The sequence below is a fragment of the Pezoporus occidentalis genome, unplaced genomic scaffold (assembly GCF_034315485.1).
Source record: "Pezoporus occidentalis ecotype Australia unplaced genomic scaffold, CSIRO_AGI_Poc_V1 ctg138, whole genome shotgun sequence".
Lineage (NCBI taxonomy): Eukaryota > Metazoa > Chordata > Aves > Psittaciformes > Psittacidae > Pezoporus > Pezoporus occidentalis.
In genome coordinates, this window is record NW_026913188.1 from 186,756 (window position 1) to 212,791 (window position 26,036).

The 26,036-nt window shown below is 49.0% G+C and overlaps 1 protein-coding gene across 3 annotated transcripts in view; it reads right to left on the reverse strand.

Moving 5' to 3' along the window:
• Positions 1 to 332: 332 nt before the first annotated feature.
• The window catches only part of AHCYL2 (adenosylhomocysteinase like 2), a 77,819-nt gene continuing 52,115 nt past the window's right edge, over positions 333 to 26,036 (reverse strand). For all 3 annotated transcript variants that reach the window (XM_062609461.1, XM_062609463.1, XM_062609462.1), the window contains exons 3-17: positions 24,232 to 24,375; positions 23,707 to 23,807; positions 22,586 to 22,688; positions 21,414 to 21,508; positions 15,848 to 15,954; positions 14,238 to 14,354; positions 10,371 to 10,434; positions 9,234 to 9,322; positions 7,691 to 7,761; positions 7,459 to 7,553; positions 6,050 to 6,148; positions 5,545 to 5,613; positions 5,391 to 5,469; positions 4,591 to 4,711; positions 333 to 3,000 (exon numbers count right to left, since the gene is read on the reverse strand). In XM_062609461.1, the coding sequence (XP_062465445.1) occupies positions 2,994 to 3,000; positions 4,591 to 4,711; positions 5,391 to 5,469; positions 5,545 to 5,613; positions 6,050 to 6,148; positions 7,459 to 7,553; positions 7,691 to 7,761; positions 9,234 to 9,322; positions 10,371 to 10,434; positions 14,238 to 14,354; positions 15,848 to 15,954; positions 21,414 to 21,508; positions 22,586 to 22,688; positions 23,707 to 23,807; positions 24,232 to 24,375 (1,361 nt within the window). In that variant the 3' untranslated portion in view covers positions 333 to 2,993. The remainder of the gene's footprint in view (positions 3,001 to 4,590; positions 4,712 to 5,390; positions 5,470 to 5,544; positions 5,614 to 6,049; positions 6,149 to 7,458; positions 7,554 to 7,690; positions 7,762 to 9,233; positions 9,323 to 10,370; positions 10,435 to 14,237; positions 14,355 to 15,847; positions 15,955 to 21,413; positions 21,509 to 22,585; positions 22,689 to 23,706; positions 23,808 to 24,231; positions 24,376 to 26,036) is intronic.

A 26,036-nucleotide genomic window follows, 5' to 3' on the forward strand; every position in this document is an offset into this window, starting at 1 on the left:
TGCAGGAAAGCTGGAGAGGGGCTTTGGACAAGGGCCTGTAGGGACAGGCCAAGGGGAATGGCTTTAACCTGCCAGAGGGGAGACTGAGATGAGCTCTTAGGCAGAAGCTCTTCCCTGTGAGGGTGCTGAGGCACTGGCACAGGGTGCCCAGAGAAGCTGTGGCTGCCCCATCCCTGGCAGTGTTCAAGGCCAGGTTGGACACAGGGGCTTGGAGCAAGCTGCTCTAGTGGAAGGTGTCCCTGCCCGTGGCAGGGGTTGGAGCTGGAGGAGCTTTAAGGTCCCTCTCAACCCAAATCATCCCATAGCTCTGTGCAAAGACCCCATGGAGCCGCTGAGTTTCCCAATGTTTTATTGGTGGTTTGGGATTACAGTTTATTGCTGATCTAATACAATCACTCAGACATGAATAATTAAAACATCCTTTGAACATGTTACGCTGGCGAAGGTCTCGTCTCGCCGATGACAGCTTCGGTCTCACTTGTTTCCCATGTTCAGAACCGTTTCCTTACACAATTTTGCTGGTGTTGCCTAAATCTCCTTTTTTTTTAATTCCTATTTCTTTAAAAACATGTTACATTAAAAAAGACAATCTTCCCAACCCAACCCCGACACGTTTAATTTCAAGATGATCATGGAATCCGATTCCATATTGATCAGGAATAAGCCAAGCAAGCCCAACAGCTTACAGAAGAAGCAGGACATGGAGAAGAGCGTTTGAAATCGAGGTGGGAAAAGCCACTTGGGAGCTTCTTATTCTTCTGATGATTTCCTGTTCCTCCTATCAGCTACCTGGAAGATAAACTGGGATTAAAATGGGCACGAAGGACTTCACGGATGGGTCAGCACCAGCGAATGCTGCACAGGCGACGGACACAGGGCAGGTCAAGCGGCTGCATGAGCGGTTCCGAAGGGTCTTGTGGCTGCAACGGGATGTTCCCGGGGGCAGGAGTGGCTGTGGTTGGGATGAGCCTGTTTTCCAAAGGCTGCTCTGCTCCAGGGAATCCCACATCTGTGTTTCACCTTGACCAGGAGTGGGATTTCAGGCTGTGGAGCACAACAGGAACCCCGGGTTCAGTGGCTGGTGCAGACAGAGGTCATCCAGCAGCATCTCCAATAGCTCCAAGGACTCACCCCAAAATCTCGGGATCTGGGTGAAATTCCGGAGTGAGGAGAGATGATTTCAGTTTTGCAGTTAGTGATGGATGATGAAGTCTTCTTGAAGCCCTAAAGTCTTCTCAAAGCCTTCTGAAAGCCCTACCAAATCCTAGAAGCCTTAAGGTCTTCTTGAGATCTTCTCAAGGTCTTCCTTTCTCAAAGCCCTAAGGTCTTCCCAAAGCCCTAAGGTCTTTCAGAGGTCTTCCCAAGGTTTTCCTTCCAGGCTTTGAGAAATTTCAAAGAGAAACTTGGAAGAAGTGACCAGATGAGAACACCTGGCTCTGTAGGTGAGCAGCTCCCAGTCAAGCTGCCTCCAGCCCTCAGCAGCAAGAGCTCTGAGGACTTGGCTTCCAAGACCATAATCCCCCAGTTTTCCTTTCTTGTGCGTGAACGAGCTGCCACTAAAGGGTTTTTCCATGATGGCAAAGTCCATGAGGACAAAACAAGAACCTGCAGCTGATGAGGGACTTGGGTACCAAAGCAGCCACCATGGGATAAAGGCTTTTGCGCTCACAGGGGTTGGGTGATTCTATTTTAGAAGGACCATGTTCTCTATGTGAACCATTAAAGTAACTCTGATGAGACACAGAGACTTGGAAAGTCACCTTGGGAAGTGTTCCAGTGGGACAGCCTGGGCTAAACCAGGTAACTCTGGCAGATCTGCTCTCCATTGGGTCTGATGCATCAAGAGTCAAGCCAACTGAAGGGGCTTAGTGATGCTGAACCCTTCCCCAGGCAGAAGATCAGTGTGGGGTTACTCTGGTGTTCATCTCATACACTCAAAGGGGGGTTCCAGATTTTATCCTACAAATATGACTGGAAAATAAAACTCCTAAGACTCCCATTAATGGCTGAAATTCAGCTGGAGAAAGACCTCACATGGACACGGGTCCTCCCAGCGGGATGGCCGACGAGCTCTGCTTGGGTTGGAAAGAGCTCCCCGACACGTGAGCAGCATTTGTTGGGTGAGGATCCAGGGCTCTTCCACCAGCACCCTGTAGCCCCACCGGGATCATGACTTTGGTTGAACCATGGGAGGTTGGCACTGGTAATGTGAGCAGCAGGAAAACACTGTGGAGCTGGGATGGAGGGAGAAGTGGTGGGTCCTACCCCACCACCACCGTGTCTACCTCCGAGCAGGCACTGCTCCTGTCCTCCCAGCTCCTGCTATGGGCTGACACTAACAACCAGACCCTTCATTACAGCTTTCAGCAGTGCTAAGGCGAAGTTCATCCACTCGCTGATGGAACCATCCCTTGGGAAGTTCAGCAGAACTATGAGAGGTTCCTCCAGTAAGGTGGCACCCGGCTGGTCGGCAGCGCTTGGAGCATGGATTTAGCTGTGTTGGCATGAGAAACACAAACCCATCCCCCCTCCATCCAACTCTTGTGGCTGGTGGGATCCTGGAAGAAGCATTGGGATGTGAAGGAACCCGCAAGCCACAACCTCCAAGGGGGAACCCACGGCTCCTGTTGTATGCGCCGGATGAAGGGTGCATACAGGCTGTTCCGAGCCCATCACAGCCATCCCATTGCAACAGCTTCTTCCTCACCTCCTTCCTCATCATCTCAGCCCCGAAAAGAACAACCCAAAGAATAAAATGAAAGAAATGGAAAGAAATCCAGCGTCTCCCTCAGTGCCGCAGCAGAGCGAGCACCGGCGGCAGAGCCCGCATGGAGAGTGTTCTATTCAATAAATAAATAACCTAACACACTGTCTACTACGAGAGCAAGCCCGGCTCTAGCTTAGGGAGCTTGAGCTGTTTAATCCTGTACAGTAGTTGAGAAAAGACTTGGGGTCTTGTTCCTCACAATTCTCCGGGATACAGTGGCAGGAACTTAGTATCTGGGGAAGAGAAGAGAAGAGAAAAGGAGGTTTTTGGGAGGTGCTGTGGAAGAGACATGGAGCTGCCCCAGCACTGACATGGTGTGTTCTGGGAGGGGTAGACACCAAGGAAGGAAATGATTTAGAAAAGGACACTGTCTTTATCTCCCACCCCATAAATACCACGTTATAGGGACAGGCTGAGGGAGCTGGGCTGGGTCAGCCTGGAGAAGAGAAGGCTCCTGAAGGGAAGACCTTAGAGCAGCTCCAGTGCCTAAAGGGGCTGCAGGAAAGCTGGAGAGGGGCTTTGGACAAGGGCCTGTAGGGACAGGTCAAGGGGAATGGCTTTAACCTGCCAGAGGGGAGACTGAGATGAGCTCTTAGGCAGAAGCTCTTCCCTGTGAGGGTGCTGAGGCGCTGGCACAGGGTGCCCAGAGAAGCTGTGGCTGCCCCATCCCTGGCAGTGTTCAAGGCCAGGTTGGACACAGGGGCCTGGAGCAGCCTGGAACTGGATGAGCTTTAAGGTCCCTTTCAACCTAAACCAGTCTCGGATTCCATGATATTTACACATCAAAATACAAAACTTGGGAAAACTCGAGTCTCCTTTTTGTATCTGGAGGCTTCAATTCCTGCAGGACATCAAGCTGAAGCTGTCTGAGCACATCTCCACCCCATGGTGCATGGGAGGATATTTGAGTCATCATGGCTCTTCCTCAATGCAGGGAATTTGCTATGACCCTCGACTTATCCCAACTTCTCCACATGTGGGATGAACCACCCTCCCCACAGGGTTGTAACTACAGCCGGGCACTGAAACTGGGCAATGAGAACGGAACTGGAGGAGATTCCTCCACAGGAATGGTGATTGCACATAACACAGGGCAGGAACAAGAAATAAAGCTCAGGATCTGGCAAATCCCACTGCACCCCCCAAATCTGAGCTCCTGTGGGAGTGCTGAAGAATCTGCACACCAAGAAAATACCTTTTCCTGCAAGAAATGGATCATAGAATCATGGAATGGAAAGGACCTTAAAGCTCATCCAGTTCCAACCCCCTGCCACAGGCAGGGACACCTTCCACTAGAGCAGGTTGTGAAAGGATCTGGGCTTCAACCCCCAACAAGCTGATGTGTGCTTGTGCAAATTCATTCTCATGATAAAAAATGCTTCGGAGTGCTGGCTACAAACATAAGCCTGGGAAGGGAAGCGATCCAGGGGCTCAGATTGGGAATTAGTATTGGGTTTTGGGATCAGCCCATGCTGGAGGATGAGAACCACGGAGCTGAGCCCATCCCAGCAGCTCCCAGGGCTCGGAGCCACCTCATCCTTCATCACCCGTTAAAAATAAAGCTGTGTCTGAGTTGGGGGTGGCATCTCTGCCATTTGCCACCTCTGGTGACAGCTGCTGCCATGTACAAAGGGCTCGTGCCCTGCCAAGTGCTCTGTGGCACAGCTCCAACCACTCTGGCCCCTTCCCACTTTCCATATGGTGATGGGAATGAGCGGGACACCCATGGTATCTTCCCAGTGGGATTAAACCCCATCCCCTCAGCACCCCTAATGTGTACCCCACCTCCTGGCAGAAGAAGGGGAGAGGGTGAGGAGCAGCACCTGTAGTAGTTTGGTTTGAAAGGCCCGTTCTTATTCAGTCCCAGGTATTTTGCTTGTTCATCCGTGAGCTCTGTCAGGTGGGCATCAAATGTTGGGAGGTGGAGGCTTGCCACGTACTCATCTGGAATGATTGCAAGGCTCATTAGTATGGGTGTGGAGAAGGCAACGAGTCCCCTCTGCGCAGCAGGTCCTCCTGTGCAGCACTCCTCAGGTCTTTGCTGCTAAACTGATTTCACCCTGAGTGAGGAAAACCAAACTCTCACGTGTTTGGGGCAAACCTTCCTCTGAAATACCCTTCTAGGAGGGGTCCTGGATCTGCTGCTGTGTCCCAGGAGCCAGTGGACATTCCTAGTAGGTGACATCTACCACCCAAGCTAGGGATAAGCTGCACCTTGTCGCAAAATATACAACTAACACCAATAAGTCTCAGTTTTGCAGCAAAAACTGTGGTCATTGCAGCCTGCATCCTCAGGAGGGGGGTTCTGCTGGCAGAGCTGTTGGTCATGGATGTCTTCAGAGCCAACAGAGGCAGCTCTGCTGGCAGAAGCCCTGCATCAGCACGGACAGGCTCCTGTGGTCAGCCAAGTGCTTCAGCCTGTTTTCCCCAGTTGAGATGGAGAAACAACACATCCAACCTATTGAAGACCCCAGACCCAGTGGGAAGAGCTTGCTGGAAGTCCCCGAGCATGGCAGAGCCCAGGAGGCTGCAATGCCCCTTTGTCCCCAGCCCAGCCCAAGCAAAACTTCCTTTCTGTTCAATCTCAACACCAAGGAAGAGAAGACAAGGAGAGCATTTTTACCCATCTTCTTAGGCAGCAGGTACACGTCTTGCTTGTAGCGGCCTTCGGGAGCGTTGTACAGCTCTATCAAAGCCAAAGCCTGGATGGAGAAGGCACTGAGGTAAGTGACTGCTGCCCACTACGGAGCTTTAGGCTCAGCCCAAACCCTACTCACCTGTGTGGTGGCAGTGATGGACAGGACAAAGGTGGGGACAGTGGAGCAGCTCAGGTTCAGCAGGCGGCCCTGGGAAGCAAAGACTGGGGTTATCTCAATGTGGCACCAAAACCAGTTCACAACCCTTGAGAAGGCACAAGAACCACTAGAAGATACAAAACCCACAAGTGAAATGTGTCCCTTTATCACATGCCCTTGAAGCCCAAGATGTTGGTTGGTTTTATAACTCAACAAAACTATTTAGAAGTCAGAAATCTGATAAAATACCCTGTGGGAGACACTCTGGAGTAGGATAAAGGAAAACACAGGAGCTTTTCAGTGTCCCAGTAACTCATGAACCAAACCAGGCCTACACCAAGCCCTTCAACCAGAAACTCCTGAGCTGCTGAGGCCCAAGGAGGTGATGTCTGGATCCTCTTCAGCTCCATCACTCATCCAGCCCTTGGTTTCCTCCTCCACAAGCAGAGAGCAGGCTGAAGCTCCTGCTCCTTCACCCTCAACTCACCTCTGCCAGAAGGACTATTCTCTTCCCATCTGGCCAGATGACATGGTCCACCTGGGACCTCACCCTCTCCCATGTCAGCTCAGGTGTGCGCAGGCTGGCCTGAAACACGATGTTAAAGTAGTTAAAGCACTGGTAAAAGACCATAAACCAAGAGCTACATAATAGGAATTAAAAGAGGAAGCACTCTGACATCATCATAGAATCCCAGACTGGTTTGTGTTGGAAGGGGCCTTAAAGCTCATCCAGCTCCAACCCCTGCCACGGGCAGGGACACCTTCCACTAGAGCAGCTTGCTCCAAGCCCCTGTGTCCAACCTGGCCTTGAACACTGCCAGGGATGGGGCAGCCACAGCTTCTCTGGGCACCCTGTGCCAGCGCCTCAGCACCCTCACAGGGAAGAGCTTCTGCCTAAGAGCTCATCTCAGTCTCCCCTCTGGCAGGTTAAAGCCATTCCCCTTGGCCTGTCCCTACAGGCCCTTGTCCAAAGCCCCTCTCCAGCTTTCCTGCAGCCCCTTTAGGCACTGGAGCTGCTCTAAGGTCTCCCCTTCAGGAGCCTTCTCTTGTCCAGGCTGACCCAGCCCAGCTCTCTCAGCCTGGCTCCAGAGCAGAGCTGCTCCAGCCTTCGCAGCATCTCCATGGCCTCCTCTGGACTTGCTCCAGCAGTGTCCAACATGTTCCTGGGCTTGTATCTTCCCTTGGATCTGGTCACAGTCCCAGACCAACAAAACCTTTATGAATCATAGCCTGGACCTATTTTTATGATTACAATACATCAAAACTCCAGCATCAACTATTGTGATTCGAGGTCTTCTGGCTGAAGAGGATTCAGTCACTAACTCTGAATGGCTGGGATCACTTCTTTAAATGGCTTTAAACCCATGGGTCTGGTCAAGCGATTCTCCACTGACCTTGAGACAAGATTCTCTTGGTTTTGTACTCATGTCAAAGCATAGAGGAGCAGATTTTGGTGCTGCTCTATAAAGCATAAGAAGTTGTGCTGCAGCAAGATGAACTCTTGGTTGGGTTGGACTGGGCTGGAGAGGGCAATCCACTCAACTCTCAAGGGGAAGTGATAATGTTGGTGGACACCAAACACTACGCTGGAGGCTGGAGCAGTTTTTCTGTCTCACTGGCATGCTTTGGGATTGCAGGAATGACAGAGACATGTCTGACAATGTCTACTGAGACAGAAGGGCACTGGGTTATTTGGTCTGCCCCCACGTGCTTGCTAAGGCAGCCCAGGTCAGACAGAGCTGCTGAAGGGGAGATTGAGATGAGCTCTTAGGCAGAAGCTCTTCCTTGTGGCAGGGGTTGGAACTGGATGAGCTTTAATGTCCCTTCCAACCCAAACCACTCTGTGACTCTATCGCCCACCATCGTCCCACGCCCAAGGCACGCTCCTGCACTCACCACGTCGATCTCGGTGTTGGAGTGCCCCATGTTGCAGACGATGCAACTGTTCTTCATCCGATCCAAGTGTTCCCTGGTCACCACGTTCTTGTTGCCTGCCAGACAGCAAAACCCCATAACAAACACCCTGTTTGCCTTCCCCATCCTTCCGCCTTTTCCTTTGGGAAAAGATGGACCCAGTTATGTGTGTGCATCCCTGAGGATCCCATCCCTGGTGTTGGGGTCCACGTACCTGTGCAGGTGATGACGATGTCAACCTGTCTGATGACCTCATTGAGCTTCACCAGCCGGAATCCATCCATGCTAGGAGAAGAGGGAGGAAAAAGTAGACTGAGAAGCAGCAAAACCATGCTCAAAATAGAAAAACACCCCATTAAGTCATTCTTAGGTACTCGCTTGAACTTTCTAATGCCACAAACAGCAAGGCAGAACTTGAGAAGCCACATCCCCCACAGCATTTGGAGGGGTTTTGGAGGATTTGGGACTGTTGTGGGGAGAAGTGAAAAGAGATTTGGGGGATTTCACATTTTCTATCCAGGCCCCCACATCTGCAAAGACACATTTTCCATCGAGATGGCGTTTTTAATGCTGCAAAGTACATCCAGAAGCTGCAGATCCCCCTCCTGCTGCAGGAGCCTTTCTGATACAGATTTAGAGCATCTTCAGAAACATAAAACCCAAACAGCCCCAGCCCACAGATGTCTGTCATCCATGCTGCAATCCAGATTTAGGCACTTACAGCATCTTTAGACGTGCTGGGTGCTCAGCAGGTCTCTCCTGACTTCACCCAGCAAGGTGTGTTCAGCACATAACAAGGGCAGGAGGGGTGCTTTTTTAGGATTTGTTGACCTTGCTCCTGAGAACTGATTCCTGTGGCTCTCACAAGCTGCAGAATTGTAGGTGCTATAAAAGGAGTCATTTTTCCTGCTTTATGTCCCATTTATTGTGTTTTTCCTCCCTCCCACTCTACAGTCCTTATGAGCAGGGCTGCATGGTGCTGCATTGGGTAGAGGCAGGTCTGGGGTTGTTGCAGCCACCAAAGTCACCATGAAAGCTTTGGGACCGGTTGTGGAGGTCACAAAGCAAACTGGAAGTTGATCAGCTCTACTAATGAGTTCCCTCACTGTGACAGGCCTTTGAAAGCTGGCTGTGAGGAAGAGGATGAAGGTTTAATAAGACTCTATGTGGTTTTGGGACTCTGCTTTCATGTCCCATTTCACACCTTGAGCTGCAGAAGCAGCATCTCTGCACCAGAACAACCTTTACCTGGAAGAAATGAGGTTGGGTGTAACCATAGTGTGCCCATGTGAGGGGGCAGCCACGTGCTTTCAGCCCTGTGTCAGGGTACCAGTGTTAGCAAGGAGAGGTTTGTGAGGGGTGGGTGATCACAGAACCCCAAATATCCCTCTGGTGAAGTGTGTGCACAGCTCAGTAAAGCCTGAGTTTGCACTCCAAAGGTTGCAGTTCACTCCCAACATCCTTTCAAGCTGTTATCATTAAACTCATTCAAGCCATTATCATTAAACTCTTGGCCACTGTAGTTAGGATCATGCAAGTTGGCACAAGGGATACCGATAAACTGGGTGAGGCTTTAGTGCAGGAGCTCTTTTCTGCTGTAGGACAGAGCTGTGGGTCCTTCCAAGGCTATGGAGAAGCTACAAACCCCCCACCAGTGTCTCCCTGGGTAGGGACCACTGCTGAGTGTTTCTGGCCATGGTTTTCCTGGGAGAATAAAAGAAGCTAAAGAAGCAGCTGGGCTCAGTGCAAGTGCTTACCAGGCCTGGAGGGCACAGATTGGATCGATCTCTGTCACATACACTATGGAGCCCATGGCCTTCAGAGCAGCACAACAGCCCTTTCCAACCTGGGGAGGGAGAAGAGCACAGAGGAAGAGTGAGATGCTGAGGGCTCAGGAGATGCTGAGCATCAATACGGCCATGGGGGATGTACAACTCCACGTGTCTCCTGCAGCCCCAAGAGGCCTTTGCAGCCCTCTGGTTGCATATACTCAGCTTCTGGGTGCATGAAATTCATGGATTTGGAGTCATTTAGGACCCAGCTTAGATACGAGGCACTAAAACATGTAAAAGTGATGTTGATTTTGGCCCCAGGGAGTTGTTTTTCCTTCCTGGTATCTAGAAAGTACTATGAAAACAAGAGATTACCCCTATCTCAGGGAGAGTTTGAGTCTCTTGTAACCTTTCCTCTGTTTAGGAAGCTTAATGGTTTAATCTCTGAGGGTTAAAGAGCTTTAACCTTTACACAGCACACAGTGAAGCTCACAGGGGAATTGAGGGCAATGGTTAAATGACCAAGAGCTCCCAAAAAATGTGATTACACATCAAGAAATAATCGCATTGCATCTTTCTGGGGAAAAAAAAACAGTCCCAGTGCAGCTCCCACAGCACAGCCCACCATAGCTGGTGTGAATGGGTCCTGACAAGGGTGGTTATTCCCATCCTTCAGAGAGGATCATTCTATTTGGGGATGAAAGCACGGGGGTAGGTCAAGATTAACTTCCCTATCTTGACCACGTTTCAGCATGCATCACTATGGCTGCACAGTACATCTGCAGAACCCAGCCTCCAAATGTCTTAAGATTACATTACAAAGAATATAATACAAAAGATACGATCTATTAATGTCTGGATATGCCAATATTCAGATATTAAAGCTATTCAGAATAGTCCATATTCATGTCTCTTTAGATTCAGGTTTGTCATCTGTTGAATACTAAAGAAATACAGTGGAAATGAGGAAAATCTTCCAGTTTGGGCCAACCCATCAGGCCTGAAGGTCCCTGCAGATGCAGAGACAAGCCCCAAGGACAGGAAAGCCCTGCGGGATAAAGCCATGCAAAGGATGTGCCAGTTTTACATGCAAAACCTGCAGGTAAGCTGCGATCCCCTTACCTCTCCATAGCCACAAACCACTACTTGCTTCCCTCCAAACATCATGTCTGTTGTCCTCTTAAGGCTGAGGAAAAAGAAGACGACTTCATTAAGGACCAGCAGTAAGATCTATTCCATTGCTGAGGCTGGGAAGGGCAGTGGATTCCTGGTTTGCTCCTCCTAAACACCACAGGTGTACCCTGTATCCCTGAAGAGACACAGCAATTCTGGGTGCAGAGAGGACCCACAGGGCTCCTAAAACCTGACTTTTTCCTTTGGTCATTGTGGAAACACAACAAATATGGAAGATTTGGGGCTTGGATCCTTGTTTTATTTAGCTCTGTTGTTGTATCCCTTTGTTTTGGACTCCAGAAATATTTAAGATCTTATCCAAAAATATTTCCTTCTTCTTTCTGTTGTTTTACATTCAAAACACCCCCAGAAATAGCTCCAGAAGAAACAGGAAAGTGGTAATTTATTGCCCGAATCTCAGGGCTTTCCACAAATAAAGCTCTCCCTTCCACTTGGATTCCTTCTGCTTTCTCCCTAAGAGTGCCCTACATTGCAGACTATTTTTAGCACACCAGTAAATAGGTTAGCAGTGCAGGGAAGGTGAAATTCCCTCACATTTCCAAGAGAGATAAAACCCACAGCACCTCTGCTCAGGCTTCCCTTGACCCAGTTTTAGATGCCTGGGCCAGACTTAGCTCAGATCCCAACTGCCCAACCCCTGAGGTCCATCATCCATCATGACAGGATAAAGAAGATATAAAGATTTTCATGTTTTTAGCCACGGAGAGCATCTGGTGCAACATGGAGCTAAAAGCTGTGCCTTTAGCTCAGAAGCTGGGGGCAACTCTTCACTGGGCAGCTGACCCCCATCTTCCAGTGTCTGAAGGGAGCTACAAGGATGCTGGAGAGGGACTCTTCATTAGGGACTGGAGTGATAGGACAAGGGGTGATGGGTTCAAACTGAAACAGGGGAAGTTCAGGTTGGAGATAAGGAGGAAGTTCTTCCTGTGAGGGTGCTGAGGCGCTGGCACAGGGTGCCCAGAGAAGCTGTGGCTGCCCCATCCCTGGCAGTGTTCAAGGCCTGGTTGGACACAGGGGCTTGGAGCAAGCTGCTCTAGTGGAAGGTGTCCCTGCAGGGGGTTGGAACTTGGTGAGCTTTAATGTTCCTTCCAACCCAAACCATTACATGACTCTGTGACAGAGGCTGCCTTGTGCAGCTTGAATCCTGTAACATTGAGCAGAGACATGGCCATGAAAAAGAAGGAAGGGCTATGTAATTAGAAGAATCAAGTTGCTTTTATAGGATCCCAGACTGGTTTGTGTTGGAAGGAACCTTAAAGCTCATCCGGTTCCAACCTCCTGCCACAGGCAGGGACACCTTCCACTAGAGCAGGTTGTTCATAATACAACATCTTGGCAGGGAAGAGCCAGATTCCATCACTGCTGGGCTCAACAAGGAGCCCAAAAGTTAGTCTTTTAGAACAACATGCGATGGAAATGTGGAGAAGAAACTGCACATGCAGTGGATCATCCTGAAGCCCATTTGGTGGTTCACTAACCTACATGGCACTTGTACACACTTTAAAGGTCATCTTCATGCCCCTGTATCTGGACAAACATGAGTCTTCTTCATTTCTCCTGGTCAAGATGACCACTACCAGGAAGACTGCTTCAAAGCCGAGATGATGAGTGAGGCACTACACGTCCCACAAAGATCTGGGAGAAAGATGTTAGAGCACAGGCTACCATTGACAGGGAAGCATATGCTGGGTGTCTGAGCTCTGGTGCCACCAGACTGAAGGCAGCAGGAGCTCAGCTAAACACCAAGAGACTGACAGATGGACTTTGATTAGACAGAAGGAGACATCCCTGCGTTGGTGAGGAGCTGACAACTGCAGCTCAAGGTTTGTTTAAACCATGAAAACAGTCTTCTCTCTTGAAGCAGGTTGTCTTCTCCATGGTGGGTTCCTCCTCTGCACCGTACTACCTGGCACAGAGCAGGTGACCTTTCCTCTGTGTCCATCTCAGCAGCATCAGCACCAGCCTGGAAAGACTACTTTGTCCCTGCTCTGTGCTTACTTGTCTACTGGGACCACTACTTGGTGCAATATCTCATAGCTTTAACTGTGGGAATAAGTCTTCCTAATCTCATTTGGCTTTGACAAGATCTGGTGCTGGAGGTGGTGGGGACATGGGCGCCCAATTCCATCAAAGCAAGGAAAATAAAGGGAGGCAGAGAGGAAAAAATATCCCTGAGATGAGATTTACACTCTCTAGATCACAACTTCAAGCAGTTTGCACTGCATTTCAAGATCAGCAGTCTCAGAAGATACATCATGTTCCCAGTGCCCACGTATTCGTCAGCAACCTATTCCCATCCAATCCTGAAAAGAACAGCATCATCAGGTTGCTGCAGACCTGCTCCCAGTCCCATGGGCTGCCCACTGGGATTCTAGGGGGGAGGGAGCCCAGAGGGAAGCAAACACTCTTCTGCTTGCTTGTATGGCACATGACTGGAGATCCTGCAGGAGCAAGGAGGGGAGAGGTGGATAAAGGATTCAGAATACCTATTTATGGTCAGCTGAAGAGAAGGTTCATTAGGGTTGGAAGGGAGCTCTGGAGATCATCCAGTTCAAACCCCTGCCAAGGCAGGGCTATCCAGAGCAGGTCACAGAGGAACATGTCCCAGTGGGTTTTGGATATCTCCAGAGAGGGAGACATCTACAACCCCCCATGGCAGCCTGTGCCAGTGCTCTAATGTATAGAAGTTTTTCCTCGTGTTGAGGTGACACTCGTGTTTCAGTTGCTGGCCATTGCTCCTCATCCTGTCACTGGGCACCACTGAGAAGAGTCTGGCACCATCCTTTTGGCACCACCTCTGAGCTACTGGTCTGCATTGATGAGATCCCCTCTCAGTCTGCTCTCCTCCAGACTGACCAGGCCCAGCTCCTGCAGTGTCTCCTCATAAGAGAGATGCTCCAGACTCTGAGCACCCTTGTGGCCTCTGATGGACCCTCTCCAGTAGCTCCTTGTCTTTCTTGTACTGAGGAGCCCAGCACTGGACACAGTGCTCCAGATGTGGCCTCACCAGGGTCAAGCAGAGAAAGAAGATGTTGTGATGAAGGAGCTGGATGACTCACACACACCCCTCAGACACAGATGGGCTTTACCCTGATGCCACAAAGCTTAAGAGGAATGGGAAGGAGTATTGTAGCCATACATGAAGACTTCCAAAGCCCTCACACAGAGAAGGTGCAGGGTTTGAACACAGCTCCAGCCACACTCACTGAGAAGGGAAAATGCACACGACTCACCTACATAAAGGGCAACATCACCCTGAGAGCACAAATCATCACCACAGAACTTCTGGAGACCTAAAGTCTTTGCTGCAAGATCATTCTCTTACACACACAAGATTCAACGTTGGCTTTCTGTGGTGTGTTTGTGGAGCTTTACAACCAATAGTAAAAGTCCTAGGGTCTTCTGACCCACAGAGACACAGCTGCTGTCTCAAAATGCCTTCCAGGTTCTCATCTTTGACAGGACGGACAAGAAGTAATAAAGGGTCTTTGTTCTCCTCTAACACATCAACTCGTACAATCACAGACTATCACGTTGGCAGAGACCTCGAGGGTCATCTGGTCCAACCTTTCCAGACAAAAATGTCCCAGCACCCTGTCCAGCCCAATCTTAGGAGTGTCCAGCATTGGGGAGCCCACCACTTCCCTGGGGATCTTATTCCAACAGCTGATTGTTCTCATTGACCTAAAATGATCTCAAGTGGGAGGTGGGACAGACCCACGGACCCAGTTCCCCGTGGTATCCAATGTGACATGAGCAAGAAGCACAGCCCTTTGTTGGTGGCCATGTACATACCCGTCCAGGATGGACTCTCTGCAGCAGTACAGGTTGTCAAACTTCTGCTTTGTGACCGAGTCGTTGACATTCATGGCTGGGACACAGAGCTTCCCTGCTTTGGACAACTGGTACAGCCTGGAAGGAATACAGGAAGAAACAGGTCATCAACGGAGAAGTCTTTCCCTGTGCTCTACTGTGGCGTGCTCTTGAGGTCTTTGTTTCACTGGGGTGAGCAGTAGACATCTGGAGGGTCAAAGATAACCTCTTACTGGGAGCTCCTCATTTCAGGAGGAGCTTCCACAGATGTTTGCATCTGTTTTCCTTCCCTACTGCATAACAATGGCAAATAGCAGACTGGAAGGTGCTCTGGACTTGATCTGCCTCATAACCATTGATATTACAATAACCCTCTGATGCCCTCAACATGACAAAACTTCCAAATCCTGTTTCAGATACCGTAAAATGGGAGCTCCTCTAATTCCTCAAGCTCTTCCAGCTCATGACAAATAGGAATGGCCACAGGAGAGTAACATCACAGCAATGTGAAGCTGCTGTGACCAACTCCTGCAGCAAAACATCAGTTTGAACAGCAGCAGGAGTGTTATCACTGAGTTGTAGAGCAAGAAGTACCCAGGGTGGGAACACATCAACCTGACCTCCTGCTCCTGAAAGCAGACTCAACTCCTGGAAGCAGCAAAACCACTAGAAATGGATCTCAACTCTACATTGTGGCTACAAAGAGAACCTGAACATCATTTCCCTGCTCCAGACCTCGGGAAGGAGAACATGCTCCCTTGCTCAGGCCCTAGGGACCACCTCCAGTGCCATCTTGGGAGCCTCAGTCGCCACGCTTTCTGTCCCCTGGAGGTAAGGAGCACACATGCATCAATACCACCAACCTCAGAAACAACCTTGCTCCTGGCACAAGAACATGGGGAGCAGTTTTGACCATTGCTTTGGTTTTGCACATCTCTTTTGCCCATCTTGGGAAAATTCCCAGTACCAAAAATATGACCAAGTCCTTTTCTTGACCCCTGTGGCTGCAAAACTGGTCACTTCCTTACTTCAAACATTCCATTTCCCTGTTCTGAGCAGCCCCTCTGACACCATCACAATTCTGCTTCTGCCACACACTGGATGGATCTCAGTCTTTTGTCGTTCTCCCTTCCTGGACTCTCATCTTAACTAGAGACTCATTTCCTCTTCCCAAATCTCACTTTTCTCCATAGATTTAGTTTAGGATGATGCTGTTGACCTTCTTCAGAGCCCTTCTTGTGCAACAGCCTCACCCCTTCCTTTTTCCATGCAAAATGAAGTGAGATAACCATTGCCCCTCAGGAAAACAAGGCCTTGTGCACTTTCTCCACCCAGGCAATGGTCAGCAGATGCTTCTGCTCCTCATCTGGAATTCAGAGCAGCAGTTCCAAGTCTATTGCTTTCACTATATGACAGTTAAACTACCTCTCAAGGGAAAGCCAAGCCCATGCTGAAGGAAATCCACAGAGCATGTTTTATGAGGTTCAACACTCATCTGTGGCATCTTAGAGCTTGGAGATCTTTTGTTATGAGTGCCAGAAGATGTTTTGGTCCACACATCTCCATGCTCAGCGTCCAGCCTGGCCCATTACCTGTGGACACCGGTCACGCTCTCCTCTACTATCCCCTTGATCTTCTTAAACATGTTGGGGTATTTCTTGTAAATCCAGTGAGTGAGATCTCCTCCATCATCCAAGATCTGTAATCAAAGTAACCACAAAGTCACTGCTCCGGAGATCCAGGAAGGTCTGCTGGGACCAAAAAGGGATCAATCACAAACTCAAATCACTCCTAAGCAAGCCCCTGGTTTGGCATCTCAAGTACCACATCGTGACAGTGTAGGTGAGACTGTTCTGCTTGGCAGTTCAGAGCAGGAGCACTGCTTCACTGAAGGTGTGCTGGAAAGGCAATGGTCCAACATGGCAGAACTTGAGGTTTATAACGACACCAGAAGAAACATCAAAGCTAGAAAGCACGGGTGGAAAAGCCTTTGAATCATGAAGAGTCATCAGCTTTTCTAATAGCTGCTAATGGAGAAGAACAGAGGAGGATAAGGGTGCAGAAGGAAGAGAATGGAGGAGTAGGAAAATGGAAGAGGAGGAAGATGGAGAAAGGAGGAAGATGGAGGAGAATGGAGGAGGAGGAGAATAGAGGAGGAGAATGGAGGAAGAAGAGAATGGAGGAGGAGGATGGAGAAGAATGGAGAAAGAGGAGCATGAAAGAGAATGGAGGAGGAGGAGGATGAAGGAGAAGGATGGAGAAGGATGGAGAAGGATGGAGAAGGATGGAGAAGGATGGAGAAGGATGGAGAAGGAGGATCATTTGGGTAATTCCCTCCTGCATCTCAACACACAGCTGTACCCAGGGAGGGTGCTGAGCTCTGAATGCTTCAGAGACCCACTGGGGTACCATAAAGAGGTGTCTGGGAAAGAAGGCACAAGGAAAGGAAAAAATCCCAAACATGTGTGTTTCCCCAGGTCCTCCTGCCATCCAGATGGCCACAGGTGGCCCAAGCAGGTGGGAAGTGTGACACCTCCTGTTAAACTTCGAGTCAAGAAAAGACAGGGAGCAGATTTCAACAAGCGGATGGTGAAGTGCCAAGGACCTGAGCTTGCTGAGACCACATTGCCCCTTATCATCATCATCACTATCATCCTCTTTGCATGTTTCCTACACAAATGTCAAAGATTTCTGACTGAATCATCATCATCATCATCATCATTCTACTTGCATGTTCCCCACCACCATTATCGTCTTCTTTTCATATCCCCTCCTCCACCACCAAAGACTTTTGACCACATCAAAATCATGCTCCTCTTTCCATTATCCCTACATCAACTCAAAGACATCTGACTGAATCATCACCATCCCCTTTCCATGTTCCCTATCATCATTAGCATCCTCTTTGCATATTCCCTACACCAACGTCAAAGACTTCCACACCAGCCCTTATTGTGTTGTGTGTTGTGTGTTGTGTGTGTCCTAAAATGCAAGTGTCAGACCTGGGCAGAAGCATCTTTGCTCACTGGCCGGTACTGGAGCTCAGCAGGACCTTCTAAAGCCCATGTCTGCAGCTCTCCCACCAGCACCTGCAGCCGGCCAGGAAAGATTAATACTCTCTCCACGCTCCTGCAGTAGAAGCCCCCTTGTGGGCACAAAGATGATGTTCCTGAGCTTTGGATGCAGGAGAGGGACTTCATCAGGGACCAAAGGGACAGGAGAAGGGGTGATGGGTTCAAACTGAAACAGGGGAAGTTCAGGTTGGAGATAAGACAGAAGCTCCTCCCTGTGAGGGTGCTGAGGTGCTGGCAAAGGGTGTGCAGAGAAGCTGTGGCTGCCCCATCCCTGGCAGTGTTCAAGGCCAGGTTGGACACAGGGGCTTGGAGCAACCTGCTCAAGTGGATGGTGTCCCTGCCTGTGGCAGGGGTTGGAACTGGAGGAGCTTTAAGGTCCCTTCCAACACAAACCAGTCTGGAATTCTATGATTTGCCATGACATGACATGGTGGCTTCATGGAGCCACCACACTGACATCCATGGGCAAGGAATGCTTTGTACCATTACAACCTTTTTCTCTCTAAATGGCAGGATTTTCCACTGAAAGCACATGCTGTGGTTTCCAGCTGCTCCTCCATGAGTGTCTGGAGAACATGTGCTGTCCTGCCAGAACAGAGCACACATCTTCCACGCAGACCCAACCCCTGAGTCTCCAGGAACCCTCAGATCCACTCCCATTAACAGGTTGGGAAGCGCAAGCAGTGAAGGGTTAAGTGAGCTGAGCAGCTCTCCTGGGCAGGAACTCAGCAGCCTGGCTCCCAGGATGTCTTCATTTCATTAATCCCCATTTAATAGGACCCATAATCCTCTTTCCAAGAGAGAATTCAGGGGTTGGCAGTTACCTCTTTCCTAGGAGGGCAGGAGATGAGAAAACCCAGCACAGATCAGTGCACGAACCAGTTCTGGATAGGAGGTCACCTTCATGTAGCAGCCCCAAACAGCCAAAGGCAAATCCCCTTCATTCCAGTTCTTCCCAGGCAGAGTTTTTTGGGGATAAAGCACTTATTTGATGTGCAAAGAGTATTTTGTGCAGAAAAGCAGCAGTTACAGGCGTGGGCTTTGCTCTGCCTCTGGGTGCTGCTGCCTGACACCCACCCTGAGAGGCACCATCTGCAAACCAATGTTCCCGGTGGTGGTTCATCAACCTCCCTCTTGATTTTGGCACTTCCATCTGGGAGCAGAGCATGCTGGAGTCAGCACACATGTAAAAAACATCCTCCTGCCACCCCAGGGCTGCAGGGACATCTCTGTTTGGAGATGGGACCATTCTCTGACCCAATACCAGGAGGTATCCACAGCACTACTCACCCTGAATTGTTATGACTTATGACAGATTTGGTGTCTCCATATCTCCTTGGTAAATGTTTCTTTCAATGCTTTTCTCTCTAAGTCACCAATTTCATACAGCACAGAAGGGCTGCAATGTTTTCTCCAGCAGAAAATCTCTGGCTCTTCCATGAAAGCAACTGGTGTCCCAGGGTGCCATTTACAACCTCCTTAAACCCATCTAAGAGCCCACTGCCACCAAATGTCTCACCCTGTCCCACTTCCAACTCTGTTGGAGCAACAGCCAGCACCACATGGTTGATCTTCCCAAACCCAAGCTCATTAAAATCAGCTGGGATTAGCTCATAAGCATGGTTGAAAATAACCTGGTTCAGAAAATGAACTGGTGGAAACACAGGGAGATGCAGGAAGACCTGGATGGAGGTGGCATCAAAATCCCTCAGTGGTCCTAGATTAGTTTATGCTGCCAAGGAAACCAAACTCAGATTCCAAGGAACCCAACTCTGAACCATGTCTTCACACAGACAGGAATCTGCTTCCTCTGAAGGTCTGTAATCCCATCAGGAAACCCAAGGTGACTTTTTCTGGACACTCTCAGTATTCATGGATAACTGTTACCATGGACTAGCATCACACAGAAGCCTCACCATGGAATATTCAGGGGTTTGGAATGTGAGACATCCCTATTTCTCTGCATGGGGTGTAGCTCAGCTCCATCCTGCCTTGCAGTGCCTACCTGGACACAGGACTGGTGGGGGCCAGCAAAGCAATGCTCAACAGGTCTCTTTGGGTGTATGTCAAACCCTGCCATTAAGTCAATATGACTTACTGCTGAACAACAACTAGATGATCTTCAAGGTCCCTTCCAACCCAAACCATTCTTGATTCTATGATCTTGCTTTCTTTTAAGGAGAAATAGAGATTGTCCTTCTTTTTTATTGAGTTTAAAGATGAAGCCTGAAAATTAAGATGTATTTTACGCTACTTTCACCTGGGATCAATGAGTACAAGTTGGATACTTGCACTCTGAGTTGCCCCATGCTTTATGAAACTCCTAATCAATTATTTTATGCTGGACAGAGACAGACATGTTACTAAACTACTTTTCACATCTACAAAGCACTGTATGGCCAATAACAACCACCAATGATGCTGAAATCATTGGCATTTTGTTGATGGGAAGAGAAGAGACAGTTCTTCCCTGTGAGGGTGCTGAGGCGCCGGCACAGGGTGCCCAGAGAAGCTGTGGCTGCCCCATCCCTGGCAGTGTTCAGGGCCAGGTTGGACACAGGGGCTTGGAGCAAGCTGCTCTAGTGGAAGGTGTCCCTGCCCGTGGCAGTGGGTTGGAACTGGAGGAGCTTTAAGCTCCCTTCCAACTCAAATCATTCCATGGCTCTGTGAAAAGAGATCAGATTTAGGTTTATAGAAAGGATGTGGACTGTCAGGAGCACCAGCTCAGGCTCAGCCCTACAACCTGGGAACATACCTCCTTGATCCAGGATATTTGGGCATATTCTGTCTCAACAGGAGAGAAAAAATATGATCCATGCTCTATAGAGCTGCCACCAGCACAAGGAGAAGAGTAGGTCCATCGTGCTTCAGCCTTGAGACCAGATGGACAAGAGAGGCAGATTTCCCCTTGCTTCTCTGGCCACGTTTGTCAGCTCCTCTCTTCTGAGGACCCATATGAAGAAGATCCTTTCCACATCTCTTCATCAAGTGTCCAACATCCTATTTCTTAATCTAATAATGTGGACCTCCAAAATCCAGTGTGCATATCTTTGGGAACTGTTAGATCCAAGGTCTTTGGTGCTCCCCAACTTCTGTGCTCCAGAAGCAGGTCCGAAAATACACTAATGGCTGAAGACACATCCCAGAATCAAGAGGTCCGAAGAGATGCTGTGAATGTATAATATGTGTATTCTGGTACACTGATCTCTTTAATTACCGTCATTTTTGAGGAGAAATCACTCCTCAATAGTAATAAGAAAGCTGCCATTGTGTCTAGGCTCAGAGTTGTAGCTTAAGGGTGCATTTCTTGACATTCCGTGAGGAAATGAGCAGGTGGAGAGTGGAAGGGACAGAAAACCCACCTCAAACAAGCTGATTTTGGCAAACCAACCATACAGATACTCCCCTGTCTTCCACCTTTCAGTACTTGTCATCTAATGTAGGTCATAAGACTCAAAACCTGTCAGGAAGCATGATGAAAGCAGCACATTTGACTGCTGCAGATTCCTCCACTCACCCTGTTTTCCCTAGAAACAAGGGCAGAATCAAGCAGCAAAATAGAGTTGGGTACCTGAGGCTTTGTTTTAATATGGTAAGAGCAGGCTTAAAGTGTAGAAATCACCTCGAAATCCAACTTTTGTTCAGAGAGACTTTAAGGAAAATCACCTCAAGCAAAGCTGTGAATTGAATGGAATATGGTGACAAGGATTGGAGCCCTTTTCAGAACACACTGAGTTTGAGCTGCTTTCGATAAAGTGAGTTTGGTTGTAAACTGGAAGCAAAACAAGCACCTGATAAGCTCTGCACTAACACAGCTGTGCTTATGTATAAAGCAGTTCAGCAAAACCTTGCTTGATCCACATGCAGCAGTTGTTGAACCCACCTTCTACATCTGAGATAAGTTAATCTCTGGCAATGCACAGCTAATTGTAAAACACTTTGAATGTAAGTGCTGTGCTCAAACCAAGCCTGAACTGCTAAGTTAGGTCTAGATTCACATTTAGACCATCACGAAACCCTCCTCCTCTTCTTTAGATGAGAGCTACCCATGGTTCAAAGCATCTTACAGCCAGCCTCGTCTCACCATGTTGGGCTGCCATCCTTCAACGTTAACGCAGCGATCGATGCACCACCAGAAGTCATCTTCAGATTCTCCCTTCCAGGCGAAGACAGGGAACCCTGGCACAGAGAAGAAGATGGGTGCTAACACAGCCTTAGCCAATCCCTTGGGATCAGCTCTCCCCTATGTCCACATGTGAGGAACCAGGCTCCTGACATGACTGCAGTTCTTGCTTGCAGTCTGACTTTTCAACATCTACCTTCACATCGGAGACACACACTGAAGGCAGCAGAGAGGAGACAGCTTCAGCCTTCCTAAATTTCTTCGTCTCCCCCAGGGAAAAGCTCTGGCCACCAGCTGGGAGGACAACATGATCTCGAGGGTAACAGCTGCCCAGAGAAACTGTGGCTGCCCCATCCCTGGCAGTGTTCAAGGCCAGGCTGGACACAGGGGCTTGGAGCAAGCTGCTCTAGTGGAAGGTGCCCCTGTCCGTGGCAGGGGGTTGGAACTGGAGGAGCTTTAAGAGCCTTTCCAACCCAAACCAGTCTGGGATTCTATCTGTTTGCAATTCAAGCTTTCACTTCAAGTTAGATGTTTTACCTTCCTCTCAGGCACATTACCCATAGGTTAATTTTAATGTATTCTAATTCATGAACAACTGTTATTCAGCTTCAATGAGCAAGACATGGAAGCTGGTGGCTTTGGCTTCTTCTGTGTCTCCAGCTCTCAGGTAAAACCCCTGGCCTGACCCAGGCAAAACAGGATTTGGATTAAGGCACCTCTGAGGTGAGCAGGAACAGGGACAGCTTGTTTTGTGTATTATATCCCCCCAAAATTCTCTCTTTAGTCAAAGTTATGACTCAAATGGACAGAAATGAAATCAAATTGAGCTTTGTTTCTCTTAGCAGAACTCCCAGTTTCATGTAGCACATTCATCAGGTAACGTGCATCAGGATCATTTGTACTATGTATACTCATGCTCCAGAGAAAAGTCATTCTAAGATTTCCAGATCAGGATGGTCTGAACAGACCATCTGGAAGGACTGATCTTGAGCTTTCTACCCCCTACAGCTTTATTCAAAAGCAACTAAACTGAAGGGAAAAAGAATTTAAGCACTGATAAGTAGACTAAATATGATGGGAGAGGAAGAAATCCTTTGAAACCCAGAAAGATGCAAGTGGGAGATATTTCCTACCGCTCTCAGCAAGGGCAGCAGCCACTTCATTGAGGGTAGAGTAGATGTTGCAGGCAGCCCACCGGCATTGAGCACCCAACGCGCCAAGAGTCTCCATCAGGACCTGGATTTAAACAAAAATAACCAGAAAGAACAATGTAAAGAGCAATACACAGTCCACGGAGCAACACACAACTGGGATTTCTACCTGATATTTATGGGAGAGCTCCTGGGGGGTATCTAAAGTTGGGTTTAAGAAGCATCAGGGTTGTTGGAGTTGCACAGAAAACATTTGTGCCATTACTTCCCTTTTTTTTTACAGTTTTAACTGGATGAAGTAAGTCAGAATTCAAAGTATATTCTCCATGCAGCATATATATGTGCGTGGGGAAATACAAGTATATATTTACGTAGATTTCAATCAGCAAAGCTCCAGATCTAGTCAGGGGAAAGCACTCCTGTCCCACATTTGGAAGAGAAACCACAGCTCTTAAACTGTGTAAATGCACTGATCATGGACCACAACATCTTTCTGCTTACGGGATGCAAGTAATTCCATTTCCTTAGTTATCACTACTCCAACAATGCCTACAGATATACGGAATCATGGAATGGTTTGGGTTGGAACAGATCATCCAGTTCCAACCCCTGCCACGGGCAGGGACACCTTCCACTAGAGCAGCTTGCTCCGAGCCCCTGTGTCCAACCTGGCCTTGAACACTGCCAGGGATGGGGCAGCCACAGCTTCACTGGGCACCCTGTGCCAGCGCCTCAGCACCCTCCCAGGGAAGAGCTTCTGCCTAAGAGCTCAGCTCAGTCTCCCCTCTGGCAGGTTCAAGCCATTCCCCTTGGCCTGGCCCTACAGGCCCTTGTCCAAAGCCCCTCTCCAGCTTTCCTGCAGCCCCTTTAGGCTGGAGCTGCTCTAAGGTCTCCCCTTAAGAAGTCTTCTCTTCTGCAGGCTGAACATGCTTTACATCACCCTTAAGCTTAGGCTTAGAAACGTTCACATAATTGACCATCCTCTTCTAATTGGTGTAAGCGACTGGACTCAGAGACCCCATCTCCCTGTGAACCACTTGGGGTCTATTTTGGAGAAGGAGCAGTGGGAAATCCCTGTCTGGAATTCATGGATGGGGTCTTACAGCCGTCTGTGCTGTAATGTGTGTGCAGCCCACAATCTTGGCACCAGACAGTGGCTTCTCTCCCTGAGCTCTCTTCCTCAAAGCCATCAGTGCAGGCATTTCTGAAAGGGAAAACAAAGAAGGAAGTCCATCAGTGGGATGGGAAGAGGGATGAGCAGACAATAAAGACCCAGCATAATTTCTTGCCGTCCAACTTCCTCAACATGCACTGCCTTTGCTATGGATTTCTGGACACTATCATGCTAAATGAAACATACGTGATGGGTTTCACCTTCTCTACTGATTTTAACAACATGTATTTGACTATAAGGTGTCCTTCAGGAGTTGGTTGGTTGGAGCTACATGACATAACCCTGCAACTCCTTCCCATCCCACAAAATCCCTTAGAAGCTTCCCATCTCCAACAGGAACCGTGTCCAGGAATCACCAATACACTGACCCTCACAAGAAGAGGATTTGGGGGAAAGAGGAACCCCACAGGACAGCATAGGACAAGGTGGAGCTTGACGAATGTGCCCCCTTTACCTTGCTCAGCGATTTCAATCTCCCGGCGCCCAAATTCGGCCTGCTTGATGTTCTTCACACAGAAATCACTGCTGCCTTTGGAGTTCTTCTGCTGCTTGTCTCGGGGGGAGGTCTCATCATCAGAGCTATCTGTGTAGGAGGCAGCTGGAGGAGGAAAAGGAGGTCAGCAACAGAACACAGCATTCCCTAAAGCAGTGGAAGGACACAGAGATCTACTGAATGCTTCTCCATAGGCACATGGCAGCTCCCTCTATCCTCAGCTGGGATCAACCTTTCTCCTTACAATGAATGTATCTCCACAGTCAGCTTTTACCTGTAGCGAGTTCTTCATTCTCATCTACCTCTAGTTCAACACCACACCAGAGGTAATTAGATTGAGTACTGCCCATGTCCTCCACAGGCTCATCTCCTCATGCTTTGCAGCTCTTCTGCGGCCTTCTCCCATCTCCCTTCCCAAATGCGAAGCCTTTACAGCTTTAAGATAGTTATCAAAAATGCCTATTCATGTTCTGAGTACTTCCAAAGCACGGTGGCATTCCCAGTTCCTGGATTTGCTCTATTTCAACACTCCTCAGTAAGGGCAATGGCTGCTTTGGAGGCTCACATGGGATGCTGGGAAGAAACTTCTTCATCAGGAGGACAACACATTGGCAGAGGTTGCCTGGAGAGGTGGTGGCTCCATCCTTGGAGGACTTCAAGAACTGGTTAGGGAGATCCATGGCTCAGCTGATGCTGTGCTGGCAATGTCCTGCTCTGAGTGGGCAGGGATGACCATGGTCGTTCCTTCCAACCAACATCTCTGCACATCTACAGACAGCTCTATCCAGCCCCCTTGGATTTTCCACCCCAACTCAAAGCCTCATCCACACAATCATCCCCCGTTTCTCCTGAAACTGCCCTGAAGTTTTACTCCAAGTCTCTACCTTCTGCCTCGTGGTACTTCTAAACTGGACATGAGAGACCTGGCATCAATTGGTCACAGCAGAAGAGGACCACCTTCGTAGAGCAGCACTATCACTGGAGGTAGCCAATATTACACATCACTACCAAGTGAGGTGCAGATGATGATGAGTTCTCCTTCTTCCACAACAGGAAAGAAATGGTTGAAACTTTGCCTAGGAAACATTGCAGAGTCAAACTCAACAGCTATTGGCCGGAGTTGCTCCATGTGTGAGCTAGCTCCATTCCCAGGCAGTCTCCAAGAGGGAATGATCTACACCAAACACCCAAGGGATTTGTCAGTAGAGATTCCCAACCTTCTACCCCAATTCTGTGCCAAAGGAATTAACAGGAAGGGTGAACATGGGAAAAATGGCACGGACCCATGGATAGGACCTACCATAGGACAGGATCCTATCAACTACCCCACCAGCACTCCCAAAGAGCTACAACTCTCCAGGGTATACAGACCTCAGATCTGATACCAAGAGAACCTGGAGTAGAGGCAGACCACCTCTACCCAGCATTTCAATGGCTCTGGTGGCATTTTCACACCAGAGAACCCCAAAACAAGGAGTTAACCCTTCCCCCATCATGGCCATGGATTTATCATTCCCACAGCACCCACCAAGCCGATTACTTTCTCTTCTGGCTTGCATGAAGCACTGGAATGATGCCAAGGAACAACAGCTTAGCGCTGGTGCTGTCGGTGTGCCAGGCTCCAAGGGACCTGCTCACATCATAATCTGCTCAGGGAGGAGAATAAGACATTGCTGGAATTCCTCTCCAGAGACTCCATCCTCACCAGCATGGTCAAATCCAACCCTGCAAACTGCACACTCAGTTTGGATTCAGAGTTCCACAAC